The 26741-nt window shown below is 43.3% G+C and overlaps 1 protein-coding gene across 4 annotated transcripts in view; it reads left to right on the top strand.

Annotated features, from left to right (window-relative positions):
- The window catches only part of ARHGEF28 (Rho guanine nucleotide exchange factor 28), a 133156-nt gene that overhangs the window by 68034 nt on the left and 38381 nt on the right, over positions 1-26741 (top strand). For 3 of the 4 annotated variants that reach the window (XM_064176295.1, XM_064176298.1, XM_064176299.1), the window contains 17 exons: positions 2808-2919; positions 6168-6207; positions 6773-6896; positions 9409-9541; positions 9905-9960; positions 11778-11826; positions 12751-12898; positions 13003-13124; positions 14974-15114; positions 15580-15830; positions 16722-16844; positions 17552-17669; positions 18545-18799; positions 20432-20508; positions 21165-21343; positions 23093-23193; positions 24025-24207. In XM_064176295.1, coding sequence (XP_064032365.1) covers positions 2808-2919; positions 6168-6207; positions 6773-6896; positions 9409-9541; positions 9905-9960; positions 11778-11826; positions 12751-12898; positions 13003-13124; positions 14974-15114; positions 15580-15830; positions 16722-16844; positions 17552-17669; positions 18545-18799; positions 20432-20508; positions 21165-21343; positions 23093-23193; positions 24025-24207 — 2212 coding nt within the window. The remainder of the gene's footprint in view (positions 1-2807; positions 2920-6167; positions 6208-6772; positions 6897-9408; positions 9542-9904; positions 9961-11777; positions 11827-12750; positions 12899-13002; positions 13125-14973; positions 15115-15579; positions 15831-16721; positions 16845-17551; positions 17670-18544; positions 18800-20431; positions 20509-21164; positions 21344-23092; positions 23194-24024; positions 24208-26741) is intronic. The other variant, XM_064176297.1, reaches the window with a different exon arrangement.

Here is a 26741-nt window from a genome sequence, read left to right as displayed (position 1 = left end):
TGACAAGTGCAAATGTCTCCTCTTAGAATCATAGAATCAACCAGGTTGGAAGAGACCTCCAAGATCGTCCAGTCCAACCTATCCCCCAGCCCTAGCCAGTCAACTAGACCATGGCACTAAGTGTCTCATCCAGGCTTTTCTTGAACACCTCCAGGGACAATGACTCCACCACTTCCCTGGGCAGCCCATTCCAATGGCAAATCTCTTCATTATGATTTCTAAAGTATCCTCAAGATGTTTTCTTTCATTAGACCATGGTACCATTTCTGAAATCTTCAGATACATAGAGATTTGTTAGTTTTTTTTCTTTTTGAAGGGATTCCTTTTTTTTTCTTTTTTTTTTGAGACAGACTCTTTGTCTCTGTAGACCTCTATCTGATTTCAGCAAATGAAGGGAAGAAGAGTCCAGCACAAACACTGAATTCTGTTAGGGCTACTTTACAAAACAATGAGGTAGGCAGTTTTGAAGAAGGCTCTGTTGAAATATAAGCGATGCATCAAAAATCAGAAGGTTTCCTTTCAGGACCAGAAAATCTTTTCATTGCAGAGGGAAAATACAGGACATTAATTGTTGTGAAATGCGCTTGAGGCACTACAGTACACTGAGGTTAATGGCTTCCTTGGTTGTCCTGGGTTAGGGTGGATCCCTCCCCTGGTAAAGTTAACTCACTACAACACAGATGTTTTTGGTTTTTTTGTTTTTTTTTTTTTTTTGAAAGTCAGGAAAAATGAAAATTGTCTTTCTTATAGTTCAAATATAGCAGTATAAGGAGAACAAACTACTACAGAAATAGAATAACATTAAGGAAGGTTGGGAAGGGGTCAAGAGGCGTCGAAGCAGCAAAAGCAGCAGCAGCCAAAACAGCGGCAGGGGAAGATAGCAACAGGCGCAGCAGCAGCAGCAAGGGGGAGGTCCAAGCTGTGCTTCCAGACATAAAGCTCTTGGCGCTCCAATGAAATTATATTAACTTATCCATCGTTGCCATTATATGGCCTGTCCCTAGTATGTTCACCTCTCCACTCAGCGCTTCCGCTTCTAAGTTTCTCTTTTTCGAGTTTGTTTAAATGTCTGAGCTAGAAATCTGGCTGAAATGGCCACATTGCTAGAAGAAGATAGCTTGGTCACCACATATGGTGTCCTGCAACACCTAGCCATCAAACTGGAGAAGAATGTAACATTTCTCCTACTCTTTAATCTAACTTGTACCATGAATTGTTTCCTGTAGTAAACCAAAAGTTATCATGGTGGAAGTATGACAAACTGAGAATTCAGGTTAGGTCATCAAATATTTAACTTGAAGCTTTGATAAAGCAAATAAAAAATGTGTGAATCATAAATCATGAAATTGTTCTGTTTGGAAAAGACCTTTAAGATTGTTGAATCCAACCGTTATCTGGCTACCAAGTCTTCTGCTAAACCATGTGCCTCAACACCACATCTCTGTGTCTTTTAAGCCTCCCCAGGAATGTAGGCTCAACTACCTCTCTGGAGAGGCTCTTCCAGTCTTCGAAAACCCTTTCAATGAAAAAGTCTCTTCTAATAGCCAACTTAAACCTACCCTACTGCAACTTGAGGCTGTGTCCTCTTATCTTATTACTAGGGAGATGAACACTCACCTTGCTACAACCTCCTTTTGTAATTTATTGATGGACTAAAGACCATCTAAGAGGTTTCAAAGATTCATAGAATCAAACAGGTTAGAAGAGACTTCCAAGGTCATCCAGTCCAATCTATCACCCAGCCCTATTCAGTCAAGTAGATCATGGCAGTAAGTGCCCCATCCAGTCTTGAACACCTCCAGAGACAGTGACAAGATCAGTTAATGACACTGTGCTGCTAACATATTTTTTCAGTTGCCAATTAAATATATCTAGGTAAATATCAGAGTGATTCAATCTGTCTGAAAGGAGGCTCAGACAGAACCAAAACATTAATTTATATGTTAGGAAGTAAAAAGTCTGAACCCCACATGTATGTCTTCTGCAAAACAGTGCCCCAGAACTGGCTTTGAAGGATTTAGCAGATTATCTGAATATACATTCTCAAAGCAGAGCTGTCACCAAAAGAAATAATTCAAGTTCTGGGATGGATTCAAAGGATATTAGTGCACAAGGCACTGGTATAATTCCTACTACGCAGTACACCCAAATCCTGGAGCTACCAGCAAAAATAAAAATACTCCAGCAAGTTAAAAAGTACCACAGAAACAAGAGCCTGGAAAACACACCCTGCAAGCACAGAAGTTCATCCCAATGGTCCATCAGATAGATGGGGAGGTCACTCTTCTAGTGTGCAATAAAAAAACCCACCAACCTACACCATTGCTATTAAGAACTTGTTTAATTCAGCAGAGAAGCAGCACATTTTTCAGGGAGGATAATCAGCAATTGCAACAGATTAGCAGAGGCTGATCTTTGCAAAGCTGGAACACATCTACAATGTATCGACCATGTACTGTAGCACATAGGGACTTCCTCAGCCAAGATGAGCCAGATGAGGTGAAAATGACCCTGCTCATTCCAAAGACTCATTGCCACGTGCCACACAACTATGTCATCAAGCTGTGTCCATGCCCACAGTTAAAGATCTTAGACACCACTAGCTGCAACCTCTACCTCGCAGGATGAGGAGTTCCCACACTCTCATCAGTAGCGTAAACAGCACTGTATGAAGGAGATACATGAAAAGATGTCCAGCAGAAGAGTGGCTGTCTTTCTTTCAGAAGTTCTGTCACTGGTTTATTTTGTTTCTATTGCTGGTGCACTTCAAAATGACACAGATTTTAATCTGCTGCAATTTCTTGAAGGAATGCACAGTGTCTGGGGTTCGGTCACGTTCCTATTCCTGCTCGACGCCCAAAGGTTTATTGGGAAGACCTCACATTCCTCGGGACTTTGCAGTTGGGGATTCAAATGAAGGTCAGTGCTCAGGCTTTGCACCTGCATAGCCTCATCCCATGGCACCCTGCTTCAGACCTGCTGATGGTTTTACTCAGACCTGTTCTGTACACAGACCTTGCCAACGCATGTGGGAGCGAGGTTTAGTCGCCTTTGTGCACCCCTACTGTCATCCCTTCAGTCTTCCATATGCTGCCCTCTGATGCTCTCCCCTGATACAGCAGTTGGTCCTTCAGAAGGCACACAAACTGGGAGAGGAAAAAAATTCAAACAAGAGCAGGATCCTTATTTTTGAAAGATCCTTATCCTGACTTCCCACTGGGTGCCAGGCAGAGACCAAGAGGAAGCTCAGGATGACACAGGGCAAAAGAGGGGCGGCGGCCCCAGCTTCCTATAGATCCCAAGGAACACATGCAACATAGATGGGCTGTTTTCATCTCTGTTGACATCTCCAGAGGCTGATAAGTGAACCCCATCTTTTCACAGAGATGTCTCTGCAAGAAGCTTGTAACTTTTTTTCCAAATTGTTTGTAATGTACTGTATTTCTAGATATGTAGTTTCATATATAGAAGACATCCCACACTTTTTGCCTTGAGGGTGTGGGTTGTATCTGAAAACCATTCAAAGTGTGAAATACATACAATGTTTTTAATATAGATGACATCACTTAGAAACACTTTTTATTTCAAGAGACTTGGCATCTCTCTCTATAACACGGTTCATTGCTGTACTTCCAGCTTGTCTCCCTGCCTTATACCTTTAGCTTTCCATTGGTCCTAAGCAAGAAGCAGAGCACAAGAGTTATAGCAAACCAGATGAGATGAACATGGATGCCCAAACATTAGAGGTGTTCAAGGCCAGGTTGCATGGGGCTTTGAGCAATCCGATCTGGTAAAAGAGGTCCTGCCTGTGGCAGGAGATCTGGACTATGTGGTCTTTGAAGATGCTTTCCAACCCAAACTGTTGTGTCATTATGTTACATGAGTGTGAAAACATGGAAAAGGTTGTGGAAATTTCATTGTTAACTTTGAAGCCTGTTAACAAAGTCAAAAGCTGCTGAGAAGGTGAGGTAGAGAAAACTGATGGACAAGCATGCAGTGACTGCAGACATCTTTTTACCTTAAGAAACTCTGTTAAGCAGTTCAACGAATAACTTGCTTGTGGTTGCTTAAACTCACAGCAAGATTTTACATCCCTTTTAAACAAGGTGTGTGTATTTCATCCTGCAAGATACAGCTGTGTTTTATTTTCCCACATTACTTAATGCTTTCATAACTGTTTGTATCCGATGGATTAGGGGAGAAATCTTTAACAAAACAAGGCAGAAGAAGAATGTGTGTCAAGGAGGCAGAAGATGGCAGATAAGCAAATCCCAGGATTCCTTAGAATTTCTTTCACCTGGCAGCCAAAAGGGACTGCTGGAGTTACAGCCTGTTATGTTTCAGCTAAACACCATTAGGTGCTCTGACCTCATGTAGCCTTGTGCCTCGGTCATTCTCACCTTCTTTTTGGGAATAGTCAGTGAGTGCTGGACCTTTACCTGTCTGTAGAGAAGATGAAGACCCTTTCCTGTCCACATTTTGGAAACAGCTGTTCTTCAGCCTTCACTGCAGATGTGTTGAGCTGCTAGGAGGAAGGATGATGGTCTGCTGGAGTTACTGTTGGTACTTCCTTTCTGCTAGGACCTTCTGCTTCATGCCTTCCTTGCCAGCATTTTGCAAGGATGGGAGCAGTGAACAATGCTTAGCAGCAGTGGTGATTACTGTGTAAGGTAGGCACAGCTGTTCTCATTTTGAACAGTTCTCTGGGAACAGGGCTAGTGCAAGATCTCGGTCCAATAAACTAGGTCAAATAGTTCTTCCTGATCTCTGTGGGCTGTAATAAGGTTGTGTCTGGGCCTGTGCAGGTGTTTACACACTGCCAAACTGCCCCTTCCCATCTGCCCAGCTGCCTGCTCTTTGAATGTCTTGCTCAAGGCTGAGCTACGCAGGAGGGGTGTGTAGCTGACCTCCTACATTGCAGTGAAACATAAGACAAAGCAGATGAATACTGGATGGCAACAGGATAGTCCTTGTCACAGAGAGTATGAGAAGAAAGTGAGAAATCACCACCCATTGTTGGTGGAAGCTTTTCGGTGTGCTCAAGTTTAAAATGACTACCTGCTTTTATTCAAGAAGCTATTACCTGGCTATGATATTAAAGGATTTGTCCCTGCTCTGTAGATGGTGTGCTCCTGAACAGTGGTCAGTCCCTCCTTCAGACTCTTTCATTCTCTAAGTCAGTGTCTCTGCACCACCCTTGTAGTAAGTACCGCAATGCCAACTGCACAGTGCTGCTTTGCATGAGGCTGTTTTTGTCTCCCATGTGTACACTGCCTTCATATTTTCCAAAAGCATCGTGTGGCACAGTTCGTTCCTGGCAGCTAACTGAAATGCCCTTTTAGTCTTGCTACTTCTTTGGTAAATATTCTGTCTCTTGGTAACCTGAAATCTACATTTGTCTGAAGACATGCTGGTTCAGCAAAGCATGTTTAAGTCTGTGTCTAGCTTTAAAGAAGACCCAGTCCAATACTTTCACTTAGGCAGGAGCTTAAGTATCTTTCTGAAGCATAGTTGAAAACTGCAAAAAGGTGTCTGCAGAATGGAATGGCTTCTCATTTTGAAATGGTAGAGTGGTCTCCATCTTTTGCTTGCTGAGTTTTTTTTCATTCTTTCACAACCTCTTTTATTTTTCTTTTTAGACAGTTTGATGGGAAGTGTCTCCTTGAGTCCTCTCTGCTGTTTGTAGGATGTGAACTTGTCAATACACATCCTACCTGGACTAGAAACACTCCTCTTTCAGTAGAGGGATTGAATTTCTTTTGGTGTTATAGCCAAGGGTGCATAAGACAGTTAATTGCAAAATTTGGAAGAATTTCATTAAGATATTTCACAATGAATTGTATTTGCTAATCATTCAAGTCCGGGTTGTTAAGGCAAACAGAAGAAATATGGTCTTGCTGTTCTTAAAAACAGACTGTTTGCAGAGACTATCATTCACTGATACCTACCTCAGTTCTGCCACCTTCTGCCAACTAAAATCTTAGTGGGCAATGGTCTGGCCCTAGGAAAAGCTGCTCCTAATGTGTACATGTTTTCGCTTTCCTAATTTTCAAGCGACATTGCAAAGCCTGAATGGCAAGCTTATGGCCTGATAGGGGTTGTGGGTTTCAAATAAATCCGACAACTGTGCAGCCTGGGTGCCTAATTAACTCTTTTATGTCTTGCAGAGCGAGCGTACAGCCTGCCCGAGCAGTGCCGAGAGAACAGGTACGGGAACAGGTGCTCACAGGACCTCTGTTTTGAGGTGCTAGGAGCTGATCTGGCCGAGAATGCCACCTAGGGAGCAGAGCAGGCAGCGCCTGCTGCTGAACCCTTTGCAGCAGGACTTTGAGCAGCAGTTTAGGAGAGCGCTTCTTGCCCAGAGGATCTGCAAGTCCATGCTTAAGCCCTGTGCTGAGCTCAGCCTGGCTCTTTGTTGTCCTCCGCTGTGGGGGTTTACTGTGCGTCACTGCGGCGACATACACAGGCAGGGATGGATGTTCTCCTATCCACTACAGAGTTGTCCAGAACACTCTAATAAAAGCACCCTTGATTTTGTTACCAGCCACGACCTAGGCAAGCTTGTAACACATTGCATATTCAGAGCATTCCCTGGGCTAGCACTGCTCCATTTTATAAAGAGGGAATGCAGCCTTTTTAGTAACATCACAATAAAACACATGATTGTAAATGTTAAGTCAAACGAGCACCATTCAAATTCTGCTCTCTTTAAAGGACTGTTCCCACCAGAATGATTTTTTTGTTTTGTTTTAATCACTGGCTTCTGTTTTAGGATACAGGAGGAGGAATGGAATAAATACATTGTACCCTCAAAAAACGAGCCTGAAAAATGCAAAGTGAGTCGGACTTTCAGCTTTCTGATGAACAGAATGACCAGCACACGGAATAAGTGCAAGGTAATTTGGCAGTTTTATCCATATTAGTATATATAATTGTTATTACATTAATGACAGATGAGAATCTAATTTTTTATGCAAATATAAGTTGTTTGTTACAAAGCCAAGTAAGTAATCAGAAGAAAGATTATTTTTTTTAATGTTAAATGTGTGCAGTGTACCATGGAATGACCTTCCTATTAAAAATGGCCTTCCTTGTAAGCAGTAGACAGTAGCCTCAGCTGAACCATAGGAAGTGTTTCCCTTGTCATATTTTTTATGTTAATCGTGATCTCATTTGATGAGTTAGCTGAAGCTTAAATGTGTGATTTGTCTTAAAAAATAATTTTCTTTGAATAAAATCAGAGAATCACAGAATCACAGAAACATTTCAGTTGGAAAAGACCCTCAGGATCATCAAGTCCAGCCGTTATCCCTACTCTACAAAGTTCACCCTTAAACCATATCCTCAAGCACCACATTCAAACAACTTGTAAACACATCTAGGATTGGTGACTCAACCACCAATCTGGGCAGGCCATTCTTGATGTTCAGTGTAAATCTACCCAGTTGCAGCTTGAGGACATTCCATCTTCTTCTGTCACTATTTACCTGTGAGAAGAGTCCAACAGCAGAAATTTAGGGGTATGGGCCAGTTCTTGCAGTTACTCTCATGTAACGGAGCCTGTGACTTCTACATTGGTGTGTAAGCAGTTGAATTTGCCTTAGTTTGAAGTTAATAAGACTTTCTGCATGAGTAAGAGCTGCTTAGTATTATAGAGGTGCATATTTGAGGCCCACACAGTGCTGTGGAAGGTAGATGAGAATATTTGTGGTTTAATTTTGAGACATCTGAAATTTAGAAGAAAAACATCAATTAGCAGCTTGAGAGTCAAATTTGGCTTATGGGATCTCTTCATCTGGCCTTTTGGCAGTTCTGAAGGCTTTTCTAGTACTCCTTCCTCTGCCCTAGCATATCCTAGGATATGAAGATGGTTGCCTGAGGCAGTACCTTCAAGAGTGGCAGAACTGACTTTGAACATGTATGTCTGGTCTGGCATCCATGCATTAACCTGTGGCTGTGTGGCCTTCTAAAGAATTAACTACAGGGGCTGCTTGCGAATGGAATACTCACAGCAATGGGAGCACTGTGAAAACAGATTTTTTTAAATACTCATTAAAAATATTAATTATTTCTGATGTCTGCTAAGGACAATTTGTCTAAATTGACATAACTGGAGCTCTAACTACAGAGGCATGAGCTTGCATGGGTGCCTCAGGGAGGCGTATGGATTTATGGTTATCACAGTATCACAGTATCATCAGGGTTGGAAGAGACCTCACAGATCATCAAGTCCAACCCTTTACCACAGAGCTCAAGGCTAGACCATGGCACCAAGTGCCACGTCCAACCTTGCCTTGGGACGGCGACTCCACCACCTCCTCAGGCAGCCCATTCCAGTGTCCAATGACTCTCTCAGTGAAGAACTTTCTCCTCACCTCGAGCCTAAATCTCCCCTGGCGCAGCCTGAGGCTGTGTCCTCTCCTTCTGGTGCTGGCCACCTGAGAGAAGAGAGCAACCTCCTCCCGGCCACAGCCACCCCTCAGGTAGTTGTAGACAGCAATAAGATCACCCCTGAGCCTCCTCTTCTCCAGGCTAAACAATCCCAGCTCCCTCAGCCTCTCCTCGTAGGGCTGTGCTCAAGGCCTCTCACCAGCCTCGTTGCCCTTCTCTGGACACGCTCAAGCATCTCAATGTCCCTCCTAAACTGGGGGGCCCAGAACTGAACACAGGACTCAAGGTGTGGTCTAAGCAGTGCAGAGTCCAGGGGCAGAATGACCTCCCTGCTCCTGCTGACCACACCATTCCTGATGCAGGCCAGGATGCCACTGGCTCTCTTGGCCACCTGGGCACACTGCTGGCTCATGTTCAGGCGGGTATCAATCAGCACCCCCAGATCCCTCTCTGTCTGGCTGCTCTCCTGCCACTCCGACCCCAGCCTGTATCTCTGCATGGGGTTGTTGTGGCCAAAGTGCAGCACCCTGCACTTGGAGCTATTGAACCCCATCCCATTGGACTCTGCCCATCTGTGCAGGCAGTTAAGGTCCCGCTGCAGAGCCCTTCTGCCCTCCAACTCAGTCACATCTGCCCCCAGCTTAGTGTCATCTGCAAACTTGCTGATGCACGCAGTCAGTCAGTAACACTTGCTGTATTTTATTATCTGGTCCTGCCCTTTTTGCAGTGTTGTAGATGTATTTCTTCCAGCTTTATGGATAATGCTTGCTGCCTTACCTGGCAGTGAAAACACCTGTTTCATTTTAGAACTTCAGCAATGTTGGATGTAATAATTTAGTATATTGTCAAAAGTTCTCCAGGATAGGGAACAAATGCTTTACAATAATTTGCTCTTAAAAGAGGATGTTTTAGTATTTTTAAGATTGAATCACTCTTTCTTCTTTTTATAATGTTATTCTTCTTTATTTTTTTCTTTTTCCCTTATTTTTTTCCCCATCTCTGCCATTTGGAATGAAGACAAGAAATAAAGATACCAAAGATAAAGAGAAACTGAACAGGCACAATTTCATAAATGGGGCCTTCTCAGGAGTTATTCCATGCATGGCCTGTGAAAAGGCCCTCCTAGGAAAAGAGTCACTGCAGTGCTCTAGTAAGTAGCTGGTGGGTTTTCATGTGCAGACTTGGAAAGAGCTCCAACTCCTGCTTTGAGATCTTGGTTCACTCTTCTGTTTCAAAAAGGAACTTTGCCTAGATTTGGATTTACATCCAAATTTATGTAATGATCCAAGGCTGGCAAGGGACAGGGCAGGTGACAACTTCAGAAGGTCATGGCCATCTTCTAGCTGCAGTGGATTAGGCAAGATTTTCTTCTGAGCCAGGGGCTGTAACATCAAAGCTTCCCTAGGGTCACTTTAGTAAGGAGGAGGGAAGAAAGTGAGATCTTAGAGTACTGTTTTCTGTAGATTGAGGACCCTGTTCAGTGCCAGACTTTGAAATGTGCCTTCTCTTTCAGACTGCAACGTCATTGTGCATAAGAGCTGCAAGGAGTGTGCTCCTGTTTGTGCCAAGGTAATTTCCTATACTGCACTGTTCTTACTAGAGGGTGTCTGCTTCCTGAGGGATCTGGAAACACGAAAGAAAAAAGGAAGTACACAAAGCCTGCCCAGACCAAGTGTCTTTACATGTATGGCTGAAAGGGTGTTAAAATGTCAAATGTGAGCAGCAGAGCAAGTTCTGCGCTGGAACAGCAGCTTTCAGAAGAGGGTCAGAAGTGAGTTCGAAGAGATATTTCTGGTTTTGAAGAGTTGCCAGATCAAAGTGTGAAATGTTGTATGTCTGGAGGGATGCAAAAAGGAATTAAAAATAAAGGTTTCTCTAAAACATAGACAGCCCCTGGTGTAGAAGGGAAAAATTCCTATGTTTGGAATAATGGAAAGCAGACATAGAATGAATGTTGGGAGGTGACCTAGTCCATGTCTTCATCCAGAGGCACGCTAACTTTTAGGTATCAACTTCGGCAGATGTTTGTGAGACCTGATCTTAAAAACCTCTGGAGGAGGAAACTCCGCAGCCTGCCTAGCCAGTCACTCTCTGTGTTCAGCTGACACTGCAGACAGGGCAAAATCAGCACTAGAACAGATAGTTTGTGTGTTGTTTGAAGTAGGATTATGTGTGTATTGAGGTTGTCATGACAAAGATATAATTTTCAAGAACAGCAGTGTAAAGCTTCTGTCCTCACCAAATAAAACAGGACTTGCAGAGAAGTATCATCATAGTATCACAGTATCACAGTATCACAGTATCATCAGGGTTGGAAGAGACCTCACAGATCATCGAGTCCAACCCTTTACCACAGAGCTCAAGGCTAGACCATGGCACCAAGTGCCACGTCCAACCTTGCCTTGAACAGCTCCAGGGACAGCGACTCCACCACCTCCCTGGGCAGCCCATTCCAGTGTCCAATGACTCTCTCAGTGAAGAACTTTCTCCTCACCTCAAGCCTAAACCTCCCCTGACACAGCCTGAGGCTGTGTCCTCTTGTTCTGGTGCTGGCCACCTGAGAGAAGAGAGCAACCTCCCCCTGGCCACAACCACCCCTCAGGTAGTTGTAGACAGCAATAAGGTCACCCCTGAGCCTCCTCTTCTCCAGGCTAAACAATCCCAGCTCCCTCAGCCTCTCCTCATAGGGCTGTGCTCAAGGCCTCTCACCAGCCTCGTTGCCCTTCCCTGGACACCTGAGAGAAGAGAGCAACCTCCTCCTGGCCACAACCACCCCTCAGGTAGTGTGCCACAAGTAATTTTTATCACGTTGCTGAAGTGTATCTTTCTGGTGCAACTGGGCTTTGTATGATGTTGACATGCAGGCAGAACAAGTTTTCACATGGAACTTCAGCATAAACAAGGCTTCAGATGATGTCTGTATTTATTTTGTGTATTACTATCATGTCATAGACTTGCAGAAGTTTCTGGGCAACTTCAGGACATGAGGGCAGCTGAAGTAGCACTTTTAATTAATGGGCCTGGTTTTCAAGAGGAGTCAACAGCCCTCACTACCCCTGACTCATTTCAAAAAGACTGAAGTGAAAAAAGTGTTCACTGGGCTGCCTCTTGTGAAATACATGCCTAAGCACAGCAGACTTTCACTACAGGTTTTGCAGAAGTAGTACAGTGCAGATAACAATACTCAAAGTAGAATGATATTATATGCCAGTAACTGGTAAACTTGGATTTATTAGTTCTTGGTAGAAATTTGGACCATAATGTAGGACCACTGTCTTGAAGCCTTTTTGTGTGATAATATGTGGAAGTGCATTGCTGACTTGACTATTCACTGTATTGTTAGCTATGATTTCATTGCAATTTCATAAAATTCTTCTTTTTTAAAGAAATCCCAGGAGAAGTATCACAGTAAGAAGCCCCAAGCTGGTGTAACAAGTAAGTTAGGAGGTGTAAACCTTGCACTTCCAGGTTCAAATAGACTTGGTTACAACTAATGTCACTGACAACATGGGTTTTCCTGAATGATCCGTGTATTTCCATTTTCAATTTCAATATCTTTAATAAAGTGTCTGTGCCTAATAAAACAGCATTTTAAAAGGGAAAATACTGCCACATTTAATTTGTTTTCCATTGAAATGAGTGGAAGTTTTACTAAGCTTTATTTTCACTGAGATTAAAAATCAAAAGCAGTCAGTTCTGTCTTGTGCTTTTGAGCATGTCATTTGCTGCATGCACAAATGTTTGGGTCTTCTGTGTTTACGTTCCAGTGTTAGAGCCATGTATGCTTTGAGATTGTTTTCTTTCCAATAATATCCATGACAAACTTATTCCATGTTGCCTGTAGCCTTATCTTTATATTCTGTGGAAAAGCATTAACAGTCTTGTATCATGGCTTGTACTCTTAGTACCCAGTATAGGTCAATATGAACACTCAGTAGTATTTCTCAGTCATAGAATCAGTCATAGCCAGGCTGGAAGAGACCTCCAAAGGTCATCCAGTCTGACCCCTGCTGCAGACAACAGGGACATCCTCAACTAGATCAGGTTGCCCGGAGCCTCGTTGAGCCTCACATTGAATATCTCCAGGTATGGGGTCCCAACCAGCTCCCTGGACAACCTGTTCATGTGTTCTACCACCCTCATAGTCAAGAACATGCTCCTAACATCCAGTCTAAATTTGCTCTTCTATAGTTCAAACAATTGCTCCTTGTCCTATCACCACAGTCCGTTGTATGTGGTCTCTTTCTATCCTTCTTGTAGGCTCCATCCAAGTACTGGAAGGCTGCTATACAATATAAGTATATTGTTGATGTCATACTTTGTGTCAATTGACAGATCATGTTGTGTTTTGCCTCACAGATTCCCTGCCTGGAGACATTTCACAGATGATGCTCTCCCCAGTCTATCTTTCTTCCTCTGTGCCTATTGGACTGCCTGGTGGAAGGAGGGAAGCCTTGCAACAGTCCCACTTCTTGTCCAAAAGTGTCCCCAGTGCCAGTTTTGAAAGGTAGAGGGAAAGTGCCAGCAGGCTATGCTCATTAAGTCAGTCAGCATTTCTAGAAAAATAAAAAACACTAAATAAATGTGGGATTTAATTTTGCTTTCCTGCAGAAGGTCCATGCCATTTTCCGAACAAGACTCTGAGACTAGCACTTGGAGATCCAAGTCACAGTCTGAAGAGATGTTACAAGCATTAGGGACCTTTTCTTCAATGGATTCTTTTATGATGGAAGGTGAGAAGTATTGCACAGATGTTTTGTTTTATAAGCCATAACGGAAAGTGTAAAATGGAAAAACTCCTTAGTTGATACAGGAAGCCACTTAATCTGCTGAAAGAAGAGCATCTATTTTTTTATAGGTACAATTGTGTCCCTTATCAAAATGATACAATCATACAGTCTTAAAATACTTTTCCTTTATTCCTTGTATCTAACTTTTTGCTAACTTTCAGAATATGTTTGCAGTGTAAACATTTTAAAATAATGGAAGTAAATGTATTTGGTACCCTTGCAGAACCAGAACAGCAGTGTAGTTGTTTTCTGCACTCATCTAACTGTCTTCATTGACAGTGTACATTGAAAACTGTAATACTACATCACTTGTATATTCCTAGCAGCCTCAAAATCTTCCCTTCCACTGTGAACTGTCCTCCTAAAATGGCTACATGTCCTTGTGTAGTGAATAGAAATACACTTTTCCTGTGCCTAGGTGTGAGACTGAATTTCAGAGGTGTAGAAAACTTGTTCACAAAGGATGGTGCAGATATCTCTTCCTGGGTGTCTCTGAAAATGTTTGATTTAATGTTTAAATTTTAAAACAGTTCTTCAAGAAGGGAAGTATACTAAAGGAAAGATATGTATCACAGTATCACAGTATCACCAAGGTTGGAAGAGACCTCGCAGATCATCAAGTCCAACCCATTACCACAGAGCTCAAGGCTAGACCATGGCACCAAGAGCCACGTCTAATCCTGCCTTGAACAGCCCCAGGGACAGCGACTCCACCACCTCCCTGGGCAGCCCATTCCAGTGTCCAATGACTCTCTCAGTGAAGAACTTTCTCCTCACCTCCAGCCTAAATCTCCCCTGACGTAGCTTGAGGCTGTGTCCTCTCGTTCTGGTGCTGGCCACCTTAGAGAAGAGAGCAACCTCCTCCTGGCCACAACCTCCCCTCAGGTAGTTGTAGACAGCAATAAGGTGTAGATGCAGTGCTTAGGGACATGGTTGAGTGGTGGACTTGGCAGTGCTAGATTAATTATAGAATCAACCAGGTTGGAAGAGACCTCCAAGATCATCCAGTCCAACCTAGCACCCAGCCCTATTCAGTCAACTAGACCATGGCACTAAGTCGCTGGTTTGAAGCTGATTGGAATATTCCAATGAGAGAAATTAGATTGTTGGTTGTAAAAAGATGATAGCAACAGTCTATATTATTCATTGGTTTGCTAAAAGGGATAAAAAGCCAAAGTGTGAACAATTTGTCCCCCTCTTGCCTTCTTCACCCCTGAGTATTTTATTTATTCACTACTCTCTAATCTCTTCCACTAACCTTGGCTAGCAAATAACAAGTAAGCTTTGTTGTCTGGGAAAGAGAGTAGGTGGCTTTGAGACCCTCCTGGGCAGTTTCTTTGTCTGTGAGAGGAATTTGGATTTCTGTATTATTTTTCAATTGTAAACGCTTGTAAATGTATTGTGTATACATGCTTGTAAATTTAGCTTTGCTGTAAATATAGCTTTATCTTACTTCCAATCCATCTGAGCTGACCTGGTAAACTTCAGTAGTGTGGGGGAAGATTCTCATCAGGAGTCAACGATCTTAAAGCTTTTTTCAAACCTAAACAATGATTCTGTGACCTAGTCTGACCAAAGAATGGTGTTTTTTATATTCTCCTCTCCTGCCACTACGCTTTCATTTCAACACTTTGGTAATAGTTTCTGTTGTAAAGCCACTGCCAGTGTTTGCAGAAGTCTTGTCTGAAGTTCATCCTTGTGATTCATTCCCCTTACTATATTAACAGATCTGTGAGTGCAAAGGGACTTATCTTGCTGTTTGTATAACTGGTGTCCATTAATTTTGTCATAGATGATGTGGATTTGTCTCAGTGGACTGATCTCCACACAGATGCACAAGAATTTGAGGCAGAGTCTTGGAGTCTTGTCGTGGATCCAGTATTCTGTAGCAAGCAAGAGAAGGATGTCGTTAAGAGGCAGGATGTAATTTTCGGTCAGTATTTCAAAACTCTCTATAGGTATAAAGAAATTTGGCATAGAGAGAAGAGAGGACTCCTACATGTCTTATATCCAGAAGAGTGAATACTTCATTTTCAAGTAATAAAAAGGTTCAGAGAAAACTTTTGACACAAATTGCAGTGTGTCCTGGAGACTGAGCTAAGGATAGAGAGAGTGGGGATTACCAGACAGGCACATCTACTCTGCTCACACAACACTTGGGGTTGAAAGGGACCTCAAGCAGCCCCTTGCTCAAGCAGTTGCAATTCCAGCTTGTTCAATCTAGTGCAGTTGAGAGGACTGTGTCACAGTTTTCCTACTGATACAATCTATTAGATGTGAAGCTCACACACAAAAGATTATTCTGATTATATGTTTAAATGTTGCTGAAGTCTATCTTGGAAGGTGTACAAAACATTCCAGTGATTCCTGTACTATGCTCTTTTCTTTTGTACTGCAGAGCTGATGCAAACAGAAGTGCATCACATCCATACCCTATTCATTATGTCTGAAATATTCAGGAAAGGAATGAAGGAAGAACTGCAGCTGGACCACAGCACAGTGGACAGAATATTCCCCTGTTTGGATGAACTGCTGGAGATACACAAGCAATTCTTTTGCAGAATGAAGGAGAGACGACAGGAATCATGTGAGGCAGGGAATGAGCGCAATTTTGTCATCAACAGAATTGGAGACATTCTTGTGCAGCAGGTAGAGGCCTCAGCTCTGTTGATCCCTTATGAGCTCAAGGTTCCCAAATTAAACAGTTTGCTGACTTTAAATATGTTGAGGTCAGAGGACTACGGTTGCCTTATAAAAGACTGCCCCCTCCAGATTACTGCAGGGTCAAATAGCGATGAGAAAATTAACTACTGACAAGTAGCTGTGATAAACTTGTGATGAACTTCTACCTATATGATAAAAGTGATGAACTTGGTCCTGTTTGGAGTAGAAGGTTGTTGCCATCATACTGTGCACTCAAAGTGGAAGCAATGAATTAACTTTGTAATGATCAGAGGTGTGAAGAATTGACTAATAATGGAAGAGAGATTACCTATTCATTTCTAGTGATCTGGCACGGTGCATCTCAGGTTGCTGCTTGCTAGAGAAGAGGTGGTCATAGTGCGTTTGTAGAGGCATTAGAAGAGGTAACCGATGCCTTCCAGGTCATGCTTCTGTTCTTTGCAAACAAGAGCATGGGTTTTCACCTTCAGTCACTTTTTGCTCTGCCAAAATAAAGAAGCTGAACTGTTGTCTTGTCTAGAAGCTGTGCAGAGACTGGACAAATTCAAAATAAGCCTCAAAGGGATTATGTTTGCAAAGAGGTGAAGGAAATGGTGTTACAAAAACTGTACTAGCTTTTTTCTTACTGGCAAGATTGTAGTGGAAGTCACTTGTGCTTTCTCCTGCCTGTAGTTCTCTTCTTGCTCCTAAAAACAGCTGGGCTGCTTTCATTCTGCAGTGATAGGCTCTGTTGGTGAAATTCAGAGAACTTGAGAAGCAAGTAGTGCGAAAGTCCTATATTTGTGCAAAATTGATTAATGACTTATGCCTTCCTGTTCGGCTCAATGTTGAGCACAATTCACTTCTTAATATCTTCAGTTTTCAGAGGAAAATGCAACTAAAATGAAGAAAATATATGGAGAGTTTTGCAGCCATCAGAAAGAAGCTGTTAATCTCTTCAAAGAGTTGCAACAAAACAAGAAGTTCCAGAATTTTATTAAAGTAAGTTTACATGGAAATGTGGTCACTATTGACAAAATGCTCAAGAAAAAGCTTTTGCTTAGGTTTAGGGTTGAAATGATTCTCAGTAACTCACTTTCACCTGCCAATAAAAATGGCACAGTTTTGTCATCCTTAACCAGTGAGACAGAATCATAGAATCAACCAGGTTGGAAGAGACCTCCAAGATCATCCAGTCCAACCTAGCACCCAGCCCTATGCAGTCAACTAGACCATGGCACTAAGTGCCTCATCCAGGCTTTTCTTCAACACCTCCAGAGATGGTGACTCCACCACCTCCCTGGGCAGCCCATTCCAATGGCAAATCACTCTCTCTGGGAAGAACTTCCTCCTAACATCCAGCCTATACTTCCCCCAGCACAACTTGAGACTGTGTCCCCTTGTTCTGTTGCTGGTTGCCTGGGAGAAGAGACCTACCCCCACCTGGCTACAACCTCCCTTCAGGTAGTTGTAGATGATAAATTATGTTTTTCTTTTAAATTTCAGAAAGCTTTGGCATCCAGTATGAATTACACACACGTTCATGCTGTAGTGCACCTCATCCCTCATGGCAGCAGCTGTTCCTTGGGGATGGTTCAGATATCTCAGTGTTTTGCTATAGCTCATTCCAATGAATTTAGCTCACATTTCTTATTAGTCATTTGGTGACTAGTATGCATCTATTAAGGTACATGCTTGTATCTGTACAGCTGAGAAGTAGTAACCTGTTGGCACGACGCCGAGGAATCCCCGAGTGCATTTTGCTCGTCACCCAGCGAATCACCAAGTACCCGGTTCTGGTTGAAAGGATATTGCAGTACTCAAAAGGTGAACAAAAGCTGAAGTGTTGTTCCCTGTCTGGAATCCTACTGCATTTTTAACTTAGGGAATACACACTGCTGCAGCATAAGAAAAGATAGTACTCACTGTTCTGTAGACAGCCAGGGCAATGTAATTATCTAGCATGTTTGGGAATATGCCGCCTAAACAGGGTGTCTGCTGTGTATTGTCTTTGTCAAGGTTGGGCCATGAAGACTTCCACTATTCCAGTCAGGTAAGCCATGGAAGTGCAGAAGATAGCCCATACTTCAGGAAAACATCTTGGCTAGGGGATGTTAACTAGTTCAAGTGAATCTGCACCTTCTTTGAAATGAATTCTGATGGTGTCTTGTAAGTAGGGTTAAGCATTTCAACAATTAACTCTCCAGTTTTTCAGATGAAGTTTGAATCATCTCTGGGATTTTGTACAGTGATGTAAAAATACTAGTAACTTACAGATATTGCCCCCCAAATGCTTATCAATGAGCACTGCAGAAAATTGGCTATCCAAATACAAACTCTTTGTGCCTACAGGCCTGTTTCAAGGGTGGTTTTGTTTTTTTTCAACCTATCCAAAAGAGTAATATATGTGTGTTTTTTTTTTTAAGTGCTACTAGTTTGTAAATATGTCAGAAACTATTGAATGTGTTGTTTTAACTAATGAATGTATCTGAAGTGCATGTCATGTTATAAAGGGCCAGTGAAAGAAAGGCAGATACCTCTAATATTTCAAATAAACTAATTGCCAGGTTTGATTTAAATCAATATATTTATCAGTTTAAACTTCACATCACTTTGTTGTTGCCAGGAAGTAAGGGATGATATCTTGTCTATCCTGAATATTCTGACTGCTGCTATATTCTTTATTTCTTTGTTTCATACAGAAGGAACAGAAGAACATACAGACTTGTGCAAATCCCTTCATCTAATTAAGGACATGATTGCAGCTGTAGATTTGACAGTGAATGAATATGAAAAAAAGCAAAAGCTGTTGGAAATTCTTGGTAGAACTGAAAACAAAACATTTACAAAGATGAAAAATGGCCATATTTTTAGGAAGCAAGACTTGATGAGGAAAGAAAGGATACTTCTTCATGAAGGTTTAGTATACTGGAAGACAGCAACTGGTCGTTTCAAAGGTACTCCATCTGAGCAGTAAATTCCTTTAACTCTTTATTTGCAAATAATGTACAATTATTGTTTGGTTTAAGAATTAAAATATTTATTGTGCTGTATTGCAAACAAATTCCTCAGGTAATGGCGTGAAGAATATGTCTCTAGTTGCTGGAAAAGTGGTTCGAGAAACTGCCATGCTTTGTGGAAAAGAAAGTCTGAAGTCACATATTTGGCTGGAGCCTTATTTTTTACTTGCAAATGCAGAATTTTGTGTTAATCACATATAGGGGCTGGTTTTTTTTAATGAACTTACTCATATTTGCTGTACAGCTTTATAAAGCTATCTATGCATCATTATTCCAGAAATAAGGGTATCAGTGCAAAACTGTGCGATGACTTTATAGCTAGGAGCTAGGAGCAGGTGTGGAGCTGTTGGAAGGTAGGAGAGCCCTGCAGAGGGACCTGGACAGGCTGGATGGGTGGGCAGAGGCCAATGGGATGAGATTGAACAAGGCCAAGTGCAGGGCTCTGCACTTTGGCCACAACAACCCCAAGCAGTGCTACAGGCTGGGGACAGAGTGGCTGGAGAGCAGCCAGGCGGAAAGGAACCTGGCGGTACTGGTGGATAGTAGACTGAAGATGAGCCAGCAGTGTGCCCAGGTGGCCAAGAGAGCCAATGGCATCCTGACCTGCATCAGGAACAGTGTGGCCAGTAGGACAAGGGAGGTTATTCTGCCCCTGTACTCAGCACTGGTCAGGCCACACCTTGAGTCCTGTGTCCAGGGCTCCTCAATTCAGGAGAGATGTTGAGATGCTGGAACGTGTCCAGAGAAGGGCAATAAAGCTGGTGAGGGGCCTGGAACACAAACCCTATGAGAAGAGTCTGAGGGAACTGGGTTTGTTTGTAGCCTGGAGGAGGCTCAGGGGAGACCTCATTGCTGTCTACAACTACCTGAAGGGAGGTTGTAGCCAGGTGGGGGTTGCTCTCTTCTCCCAGACAACCAGCAACAGAACAAGGGGACACAATCTCAGATTGTGCTGGGGGAAGTATAGGCTGGATGTTAGGAGGAAGTTCTTGCCAGAGAGAGTGATTGGCATTGGAATGGGCTGCCCAGGGAGGTGGTGGAGGCACCATCCCTGGAGGTGTTGAAGAAAAGCCTGGATGAGGCACTTAGTGCCATGGTCTAGTTGACTGGCTAGTGCTGGGTGCTAGGTTGGAGTGGATGATCTTGGAGGTTTCTTCCAACCTGGGTCATTCTATGATTCTGTGAATCTATGATTATATACATTTCAGCACAAGCAACCCAAAAAATCTATGTGGGATAGTCCTTCCCAGCATGCCTGTGAGTAGCTTTGGGAAGCTATGCTGACATGGGACTTCTTTCCCACAGCCAATGCTACAGCACAGTGCTGCATGAGGGTAGACAGAAAAAAAATAATGTTCTTTCCCAGGCAATAGAAAGTGATGGTGTCAGTTGCTTCATGCACAACATAGGCTGACCCAGATATTTGCTGTTTGGTTTACTGTACTCTTCTGTGGGATATTTATTAATCAAGGCTTCTGCCTTTTAAAAGATAAAAGAGTTACAACTATAGTAAACTATAGTCATAATAACTTTAATTAAAACCCATTGTTTTAATTTTCTCACTTTAAGACACTTTAGCCCTGCTTCTAACTGATGTACTACTCTTCTTACAAGAAAAGGATCAAAAATACATCTTTGCAGCTGTTGTAAGTATATTATCAAATGTTTGAATATATACATTGTGCTTTTATTTGTATCGTTCTTCAAAATTAGGTCATTTTCTTTGTGTTGTATTTTGTTTTCCTAAAGACCTGGCACTGTACCCATAACACTGATATGACAGCATATAGAAAGCAAAGATTATTGTAAAGAGGATGAAAATAGCAGAATTATATTTCTAGTGCCATGCCTCATCTCATCATGAAGACTGGAAGCAGAGCAACCTCTTTCAATTGCCTAAAATAAATCATAACTTGTGGTTCCATAAAATGATAAATAAAGAATGATTTTAACTGCAAAGGTAGTAGTAAATACATGTAAAATGAATGAAAATTCCTGGAAAGTTCCCAAACAGCAGAAGTGTAAGCATTATATGAAAAATCTGTCTCTGGGATTTACTTTTTAGGCTATCTTCTGTGCTTTAATTGTTCATAAATACCATAATTTATTTTTAAAGACAGTTTGAAAAGGTGTTTGAATACTCGAAATTTGCAGCCTCTTACACTTGGTGAGCCCATACGTAGTCTGACTATACCACAACTAAAATGAGCCAAATCAATTAAAATGTTGCACTCTTCTAAACCTGGGCTGTTTTTGTGAGAGTCATTTATTATTCTCATGTGCTGTGACTTTTTTTCCCCAGGACCAGAAGCCTTCCATTATCTCCCTTCAGAGGCTCATAGTAAGAGAAGTAGCCAACGAAGAAAGGGGGATGTTTCTGATCAGCGCTTCATCTGCAGGGCCTGAGATGTATGAGATTCATACCAGCTCTAAAGAGGAGCGTAACAGCTGGATGAGACATATTCAAGATGCAGTGGAAAGGTAGAGGAAAAAGTTTTTGCTTTTCATCCTAGAAGTCCAAAGCAAGTGGGAGGTCAGTTTGATATTCACAGCAGCTAGCTCTCTGTTCACAGTATCACACAGTATCACACACTATCACCAAGGTTGGAAGAGACTTCACAGATCATCAAGTCCAACCCTTTACCACAGAGCTCAAGGCTAGACCATGGCACCAAGTGCCACGTCCAACCATGCCTTGAACTGCCCCAGGGACAGCAACTCCACCACCTCCCCAGGCAGCCCATTCCAGTGTCCAAAGACTCTCTCAGTGAAGAACTTTCTCCTCACCTCGAGCCTAAATCTCCCCTGGCGCAGCCTGAGGCTGTGTCCTCTCCTTCTGGTGCTGGCCACCTGAGAGAAGAGAGCAACCTCCTCCCGGCCACAACCACCCTTCAGGTAGTTGTAGACAGCAATAAGGTCACCCCTGAGCCTCCTCTTCTCCAGGCTAAACAATCCCAGCTCCCTCAGCCTCTCCTCGTAGGGCTGTGCTCAAGGCCTCTCACCAGCCTCGTCGCCCTTCTCTGGACACGCTCAAGCATCTCAGTGTCCTTCCTAAACTGGGGGGCCCAGAACTAAACACAGGACTCAAGGTGTGGTCTAACCAGTGCAGAGTACAGGGGCAGAATGACCTCCCTGCTCCTGCTGACCACACCATTCCTGATGCAGGCCAGGATGCCACTGGCTCTCTTGGCCACCTGGGCACACTGCTGGCTCATGTTCAGGTGAGTATCAATCAGCACCCCTAGATCCCTCTCTGTCTGGCTGCTCTCCAACCACTCCAACCCCAGCCTGTATCTCTGCATGGGGTTGTTGTGGCCAAAGTGCAGCACCCTGCACTTGGAGCTATTGAGCACCATCCCATTGGACTCTGCCCATCTGTGCAGGAGGTCAAGGTCCCGCTGCAGAGCCCTTCTGCCTTCCAACTCAGTCACATCTGCCCCCAGCTTAGTGTCATCTGCAAACTTGCTGATGACTGACTCCATGCCCTCATCCAGATCATCTATGAAGATGTTAAAGAGGATGGGGCCCAGCACTGATCCCTGAGGGACACCACTAGTGACTGGCCGCCAGCTGGATGTGGCACCATTCACCACCACTCTCTGGGTCCGGCCCTTCAGCCAGTTCCTAACCCAGCACAGAGTGTTGCCATCCAAGCCACGGGCTGACTCGATCCATCTTGTGAGGTTGGACTTTCCTGTGAGCTCAGGACTGATGAACCCCAAAACCTCACTATCACTTCTGCCATACTAGTCATGATTCTTTTGGTTTTCTGCTGAATCAGGAGGCCCTTCCTGCTCTCCATTAGATGTCCTTAACAGCCATTTTAAGCTTCCTTCATTTCTGCCCTTGCACTGGATGCTTTCCAGAGTCCTGCAGGTGTCCGTACAATCATTTTGGGGAAATCTCCAACAGCACCTGTTTTGATGTCAGCTCTATAAGAATGGCAGGGAGTCATGGCTCCTCGTGAGGCCCAAGGTTATGCTTAGCACAGCAAAAGTGCATGAGGACCAGACACCCATGTTCTGCACAGTACAGCCTTACCAGAGTTAGGAGGAGTCCTTCATTCTCGTTTATGCCCTGTTACTGCTCGTCGAAGAACTAGGCAGATGGCACGATTCTGGATTATGGCAAATGTGTTGTGTTCTGTTTATTATGAATGTAAGACTGAAGATTCATGTATGATGTGCAGGTTTTGCTTTATCCACTTTTGTTTGTCTTTCATCTTTGAAGTTGTCCAGAGGAAGAAGAAGAAGAAGAAGGAAAAATGAGTGAGTCTGATGAGGACAGACGTATTGCGGAAGCCAAAGCATCCAGAATTCAGAAGTGTCAAGGTGTGGTACTTTTCCTGCCATTCTGAGAGCTCCTACTTCCTGAGAGTGCAAGAGAAATGAATCATGCACCCATACTGGCTTTTGGATTCACAGTAGCTCAACAGGCAGTGTCACAGCAGAGAAGGCTGGGGCAGTCTGATGGTAAAATCTGAATTTATTTAAAGAGAACCATTTTTACCCCCATAGACTGTGTTTTTGCAGTGTTAACGTGAGTAAAAATTCAAAAAGAAAAATGCACACTTTCGAAACAAACACAGTGTAGCCTCAGAGCCAGGTAGTTTCAAAATCATGGAAATACCTCAAATCTTCAGCAGTTGCCTGCTTTCCGCTTGTTTAGCATCAAAGGATGAAACAGTGTATTATTTTTATCTGGAAGTGTAGCTGGTAGGCATAAATTCTGCTTCCTTTGTTCCCCTACACCTAAATTGTACATCTTTATAGTGCTGCAAAGAGAGAAGTTGCAACAGCCACAGGGAAGGGCATCCTCTACTGAGAGTAGATACTTGTTTGCCTTTTTTCACTTTAGGACACTGAATCAGTGCATATTCTGCGCGCCTGAGTGAAGTGCATTGGTTCTTGTGAGTTCTGAGGGTCTCAGAGCACAGCCATGGCCACCTAATTAGGGTAGGGCACTACCCTGGCCCTTTGCTAGGGTCTGCGCCGGCTCTCATTAAGACAGACTATGGGATGAATTTAGTTCCTGGTCCCTTCAAAAAAGCCTATTCTGAGTAAGCAGTGTTTGTGTGCTATAAAGATTAGAGGTGTGTATGGGTAAGATACTTTGCCTGCAGTATAAAAATTATAAATACAGTGTTTAATTTTGATTGACAGAATCACTGAGTAATCAGGACCAGCAGATCTGTAATTTTTTGGAAGAGAAGTTGCATATCTATGCAGAACTGGGAGATATGAGTGGGTTTCAGGATGTTCATATCGAACCTCACCTCCTTGTCAAACCTGATTCTGGAGAAACACCACAGGCTGCTTCATTGCTGGCAGCAGCACTCAGGGAAGGTGAGTTTTCACTGGAAAAGTGGACTGATGGCCCTTAATGTGGGCAATGAGGTATGCTTGTCTTGCCTTGGGCTGCAACTTTCTCAAGTTTCGGGAAATGGCTGGGTCAAAACTTGGGAGAGGGCATTGAAGAGAAGTCTCTCAAGTTCATGAGAGGCTGAGGGAGCTGAAGTTGTTTAGCCTGGAGAAGAGGAGGCTCAGGGGTGACCTCATTGCTGTCTACAACTACCTGAAGGGAGGTTGTAGCCAGGTGGGGGTTGGTCTCTTCTCCCAGACAACCAGCAACAGAACAAGGGGACACAGTCTCAAGTTGTGCTGGGGGAGGTATAGACTGGATGTCAGGAGGAAGTTCTTGCCAGAGAGAGTGATTGGCATTGGAATGGGCTGCCCAGGGAGGTGGTGGAGGCACCGTCCCTGGAGGTGTTCAAGAAAAGCCTGGATGAGGCACTTAGTGCTATGGTCTAGTTAATTGGATAGTGCTGGGTGCTAGGTTGGAGTGGACGATCTTGGAGGTCTCTTCCAACCTGGTTGATTCTATGATTCCAAGATGATATCTGCCAGGTTATATGAGAATGGATATGTTTAGTGCATAACATCATATGTAAGCAATCAGGAACATGGCATTTGGTTCCACCTGAGGGTTGTTTCCTCATCTGTCCTTGCAATATAGCCCCATAAAACAGATCAAAGGATGCAGTATGATACAGCACCTGGCCTTTGCCCACCTTGATTAATTTGGTGACAAATGGGAATCATGTAGAGTTGCATATAGAACAAACTGTAGATGGTACTGACAGATCTGCCAAGAAACACCAGATGAAATTTCTGTCAAATCTCTGTTTGTTTTATTTTTTTCAGTATTCTAACAGAGAAATTATGCTCCTCACAGTGCTATCCTCCAACAGAAGAAAGGAATAGTTTTTGTGAATACTTTACCTGTGTTGAAGTTCAGCTAAATACTGAGGCCCATGGTTCATCGTTGGGGCTAGTTCTCTTTAATATCTTTATTAAGTATCTGAATGAGAGAATTCAGTGCATCCTCAGTAAATTTGCAGATAATGCTAAACTGTGTGGGAATGTTGACCTGCTTGAGAGTGGGAAGGATCTGCAAAATGATCTGGACAGGCTGGATCAATGGGTCAAGGTCAATTGTATGAGGTCTAACAAGTCCGAGTGCCAGGTTCTGCACTTGGGTCACAGCAACCCCTGCAATGCTGCAGACTTGAGGCAGACTGGCTGGAAAGAGAAGGACCTGAGGGTGTTGGCTGGAAGCTGGCTGAACATGAGCCAGCAGTGTGCTCAGGTGTCCAAGAAGGCCAGTAGCATCGTGACCCTTATCAGGAATAGCGTGACCAGCAGAAATAGGGAAGTTGTCATGCCTCTATACTTGGCACTGGTGAGGATGTTGAGGTTCTGGAGCATGTCCAGGGAATGGCCACAAAGCTGGTGAAGGGTCTAGAGAACAAATCTTAGGAGGAATGTCTGGGGGAACTAGGGTTGTTCAAGTCTGGGGAAGAGGAGGCTGAGGGGACAGCTCATTGTTCTGCAAAAGGCCCTGAAATGAGGTTGCAGTGAGATGAGGGACCAGTCTCTTCTCTCTGGTATTGGGTTATAGGATAAGAGGAAATGGCCTGAAATTGCAACAGAGGAGGTTTAGTTTGGGTATTAGGAAAATTTTCTTTATGGAAAAAGTGATGAGGCATTGGAATAGGTTGTCCAGGGAAGCTGCAGTCACCATCCCTGGAGATGGTCAAGAAGTGTGTGGACATGGCACATTGAGATGTGATTTAATGGCCATGGTGGTGTTAGGTCAGTGGTTGGACTTTGTGATCTTAGAGGTCTCTTCCAACCAAAACAATAAAATCAGCTGAAAAGAGCTGTCGTAAGCTGAGCCCTGTGCAATATGTCCATATGCCTGTTGAGAAGGACAACAAGAATTTAGCATCACCTAAGTGAAGAGCACTAGGCTGGTAACCACATTTCAAACAATAAAGCAGGGAAGGATGATCTCCATTTTTGTTATGATGTCAGGGAGCACTTTTGGGATAAAATTGGTAAAGCTTGGGTAGGGAATATAAACAGTGATGCTATAGTAAATGTCACTTGAAATTGAATGGAAGCCTATACGTACATACATCATTCTGCTCACTGTCTCTCATGCTCATATTGATTATGTCTTGGGTTTCAGAATTCTTCAGCACACTGTAAGGAATTTATAATTGTTTACACTGTAGGCAATTTGTGTGGATCAGTTTCCAGAAAAGAAATATGAAGTCCCTGAGCTAATAGCAGGCTCTACTGGGATAAAGCATTGCTCAGAGTAAAAGAGGATAGAATCAGGAAGTGCTTAAGAAAATTGTACATACACAAACCCATGAGATGAGATGGGACAAATCCTGCTCAGGGAGATGGCCAATGTGAGTATGAGCCTCCTTCCCATCATCTTTGAAGATCACACTGATCAAGAGAGTCCTGGCTCACCGGAGAGGTCCCAGGAGACTGGAAAATGGCCAACGTGGTCCCCATCCACAAGA

The sequence above is a fragment of the Pogoniulus pusillus genome, chromosome Z (genome assembly GCF_015220805.1).
Source record: "Pogoniulus pusillus isolate bPogPus1 chromosome Z, bPogPus1.pri, whole genome shotgun sequence".
Lineage (NCBI taxonomy): Eukaryota > Metazoa > Chordata > Aves > Piciformes > Lybiidae > Pogoniulus > Pogoniulus pusillus.
The sequence above is the reverse complement of the archived record's forward strand: the minus strand, read 5'-3'. Positions and strand labels throughout refer to the sequence as shown.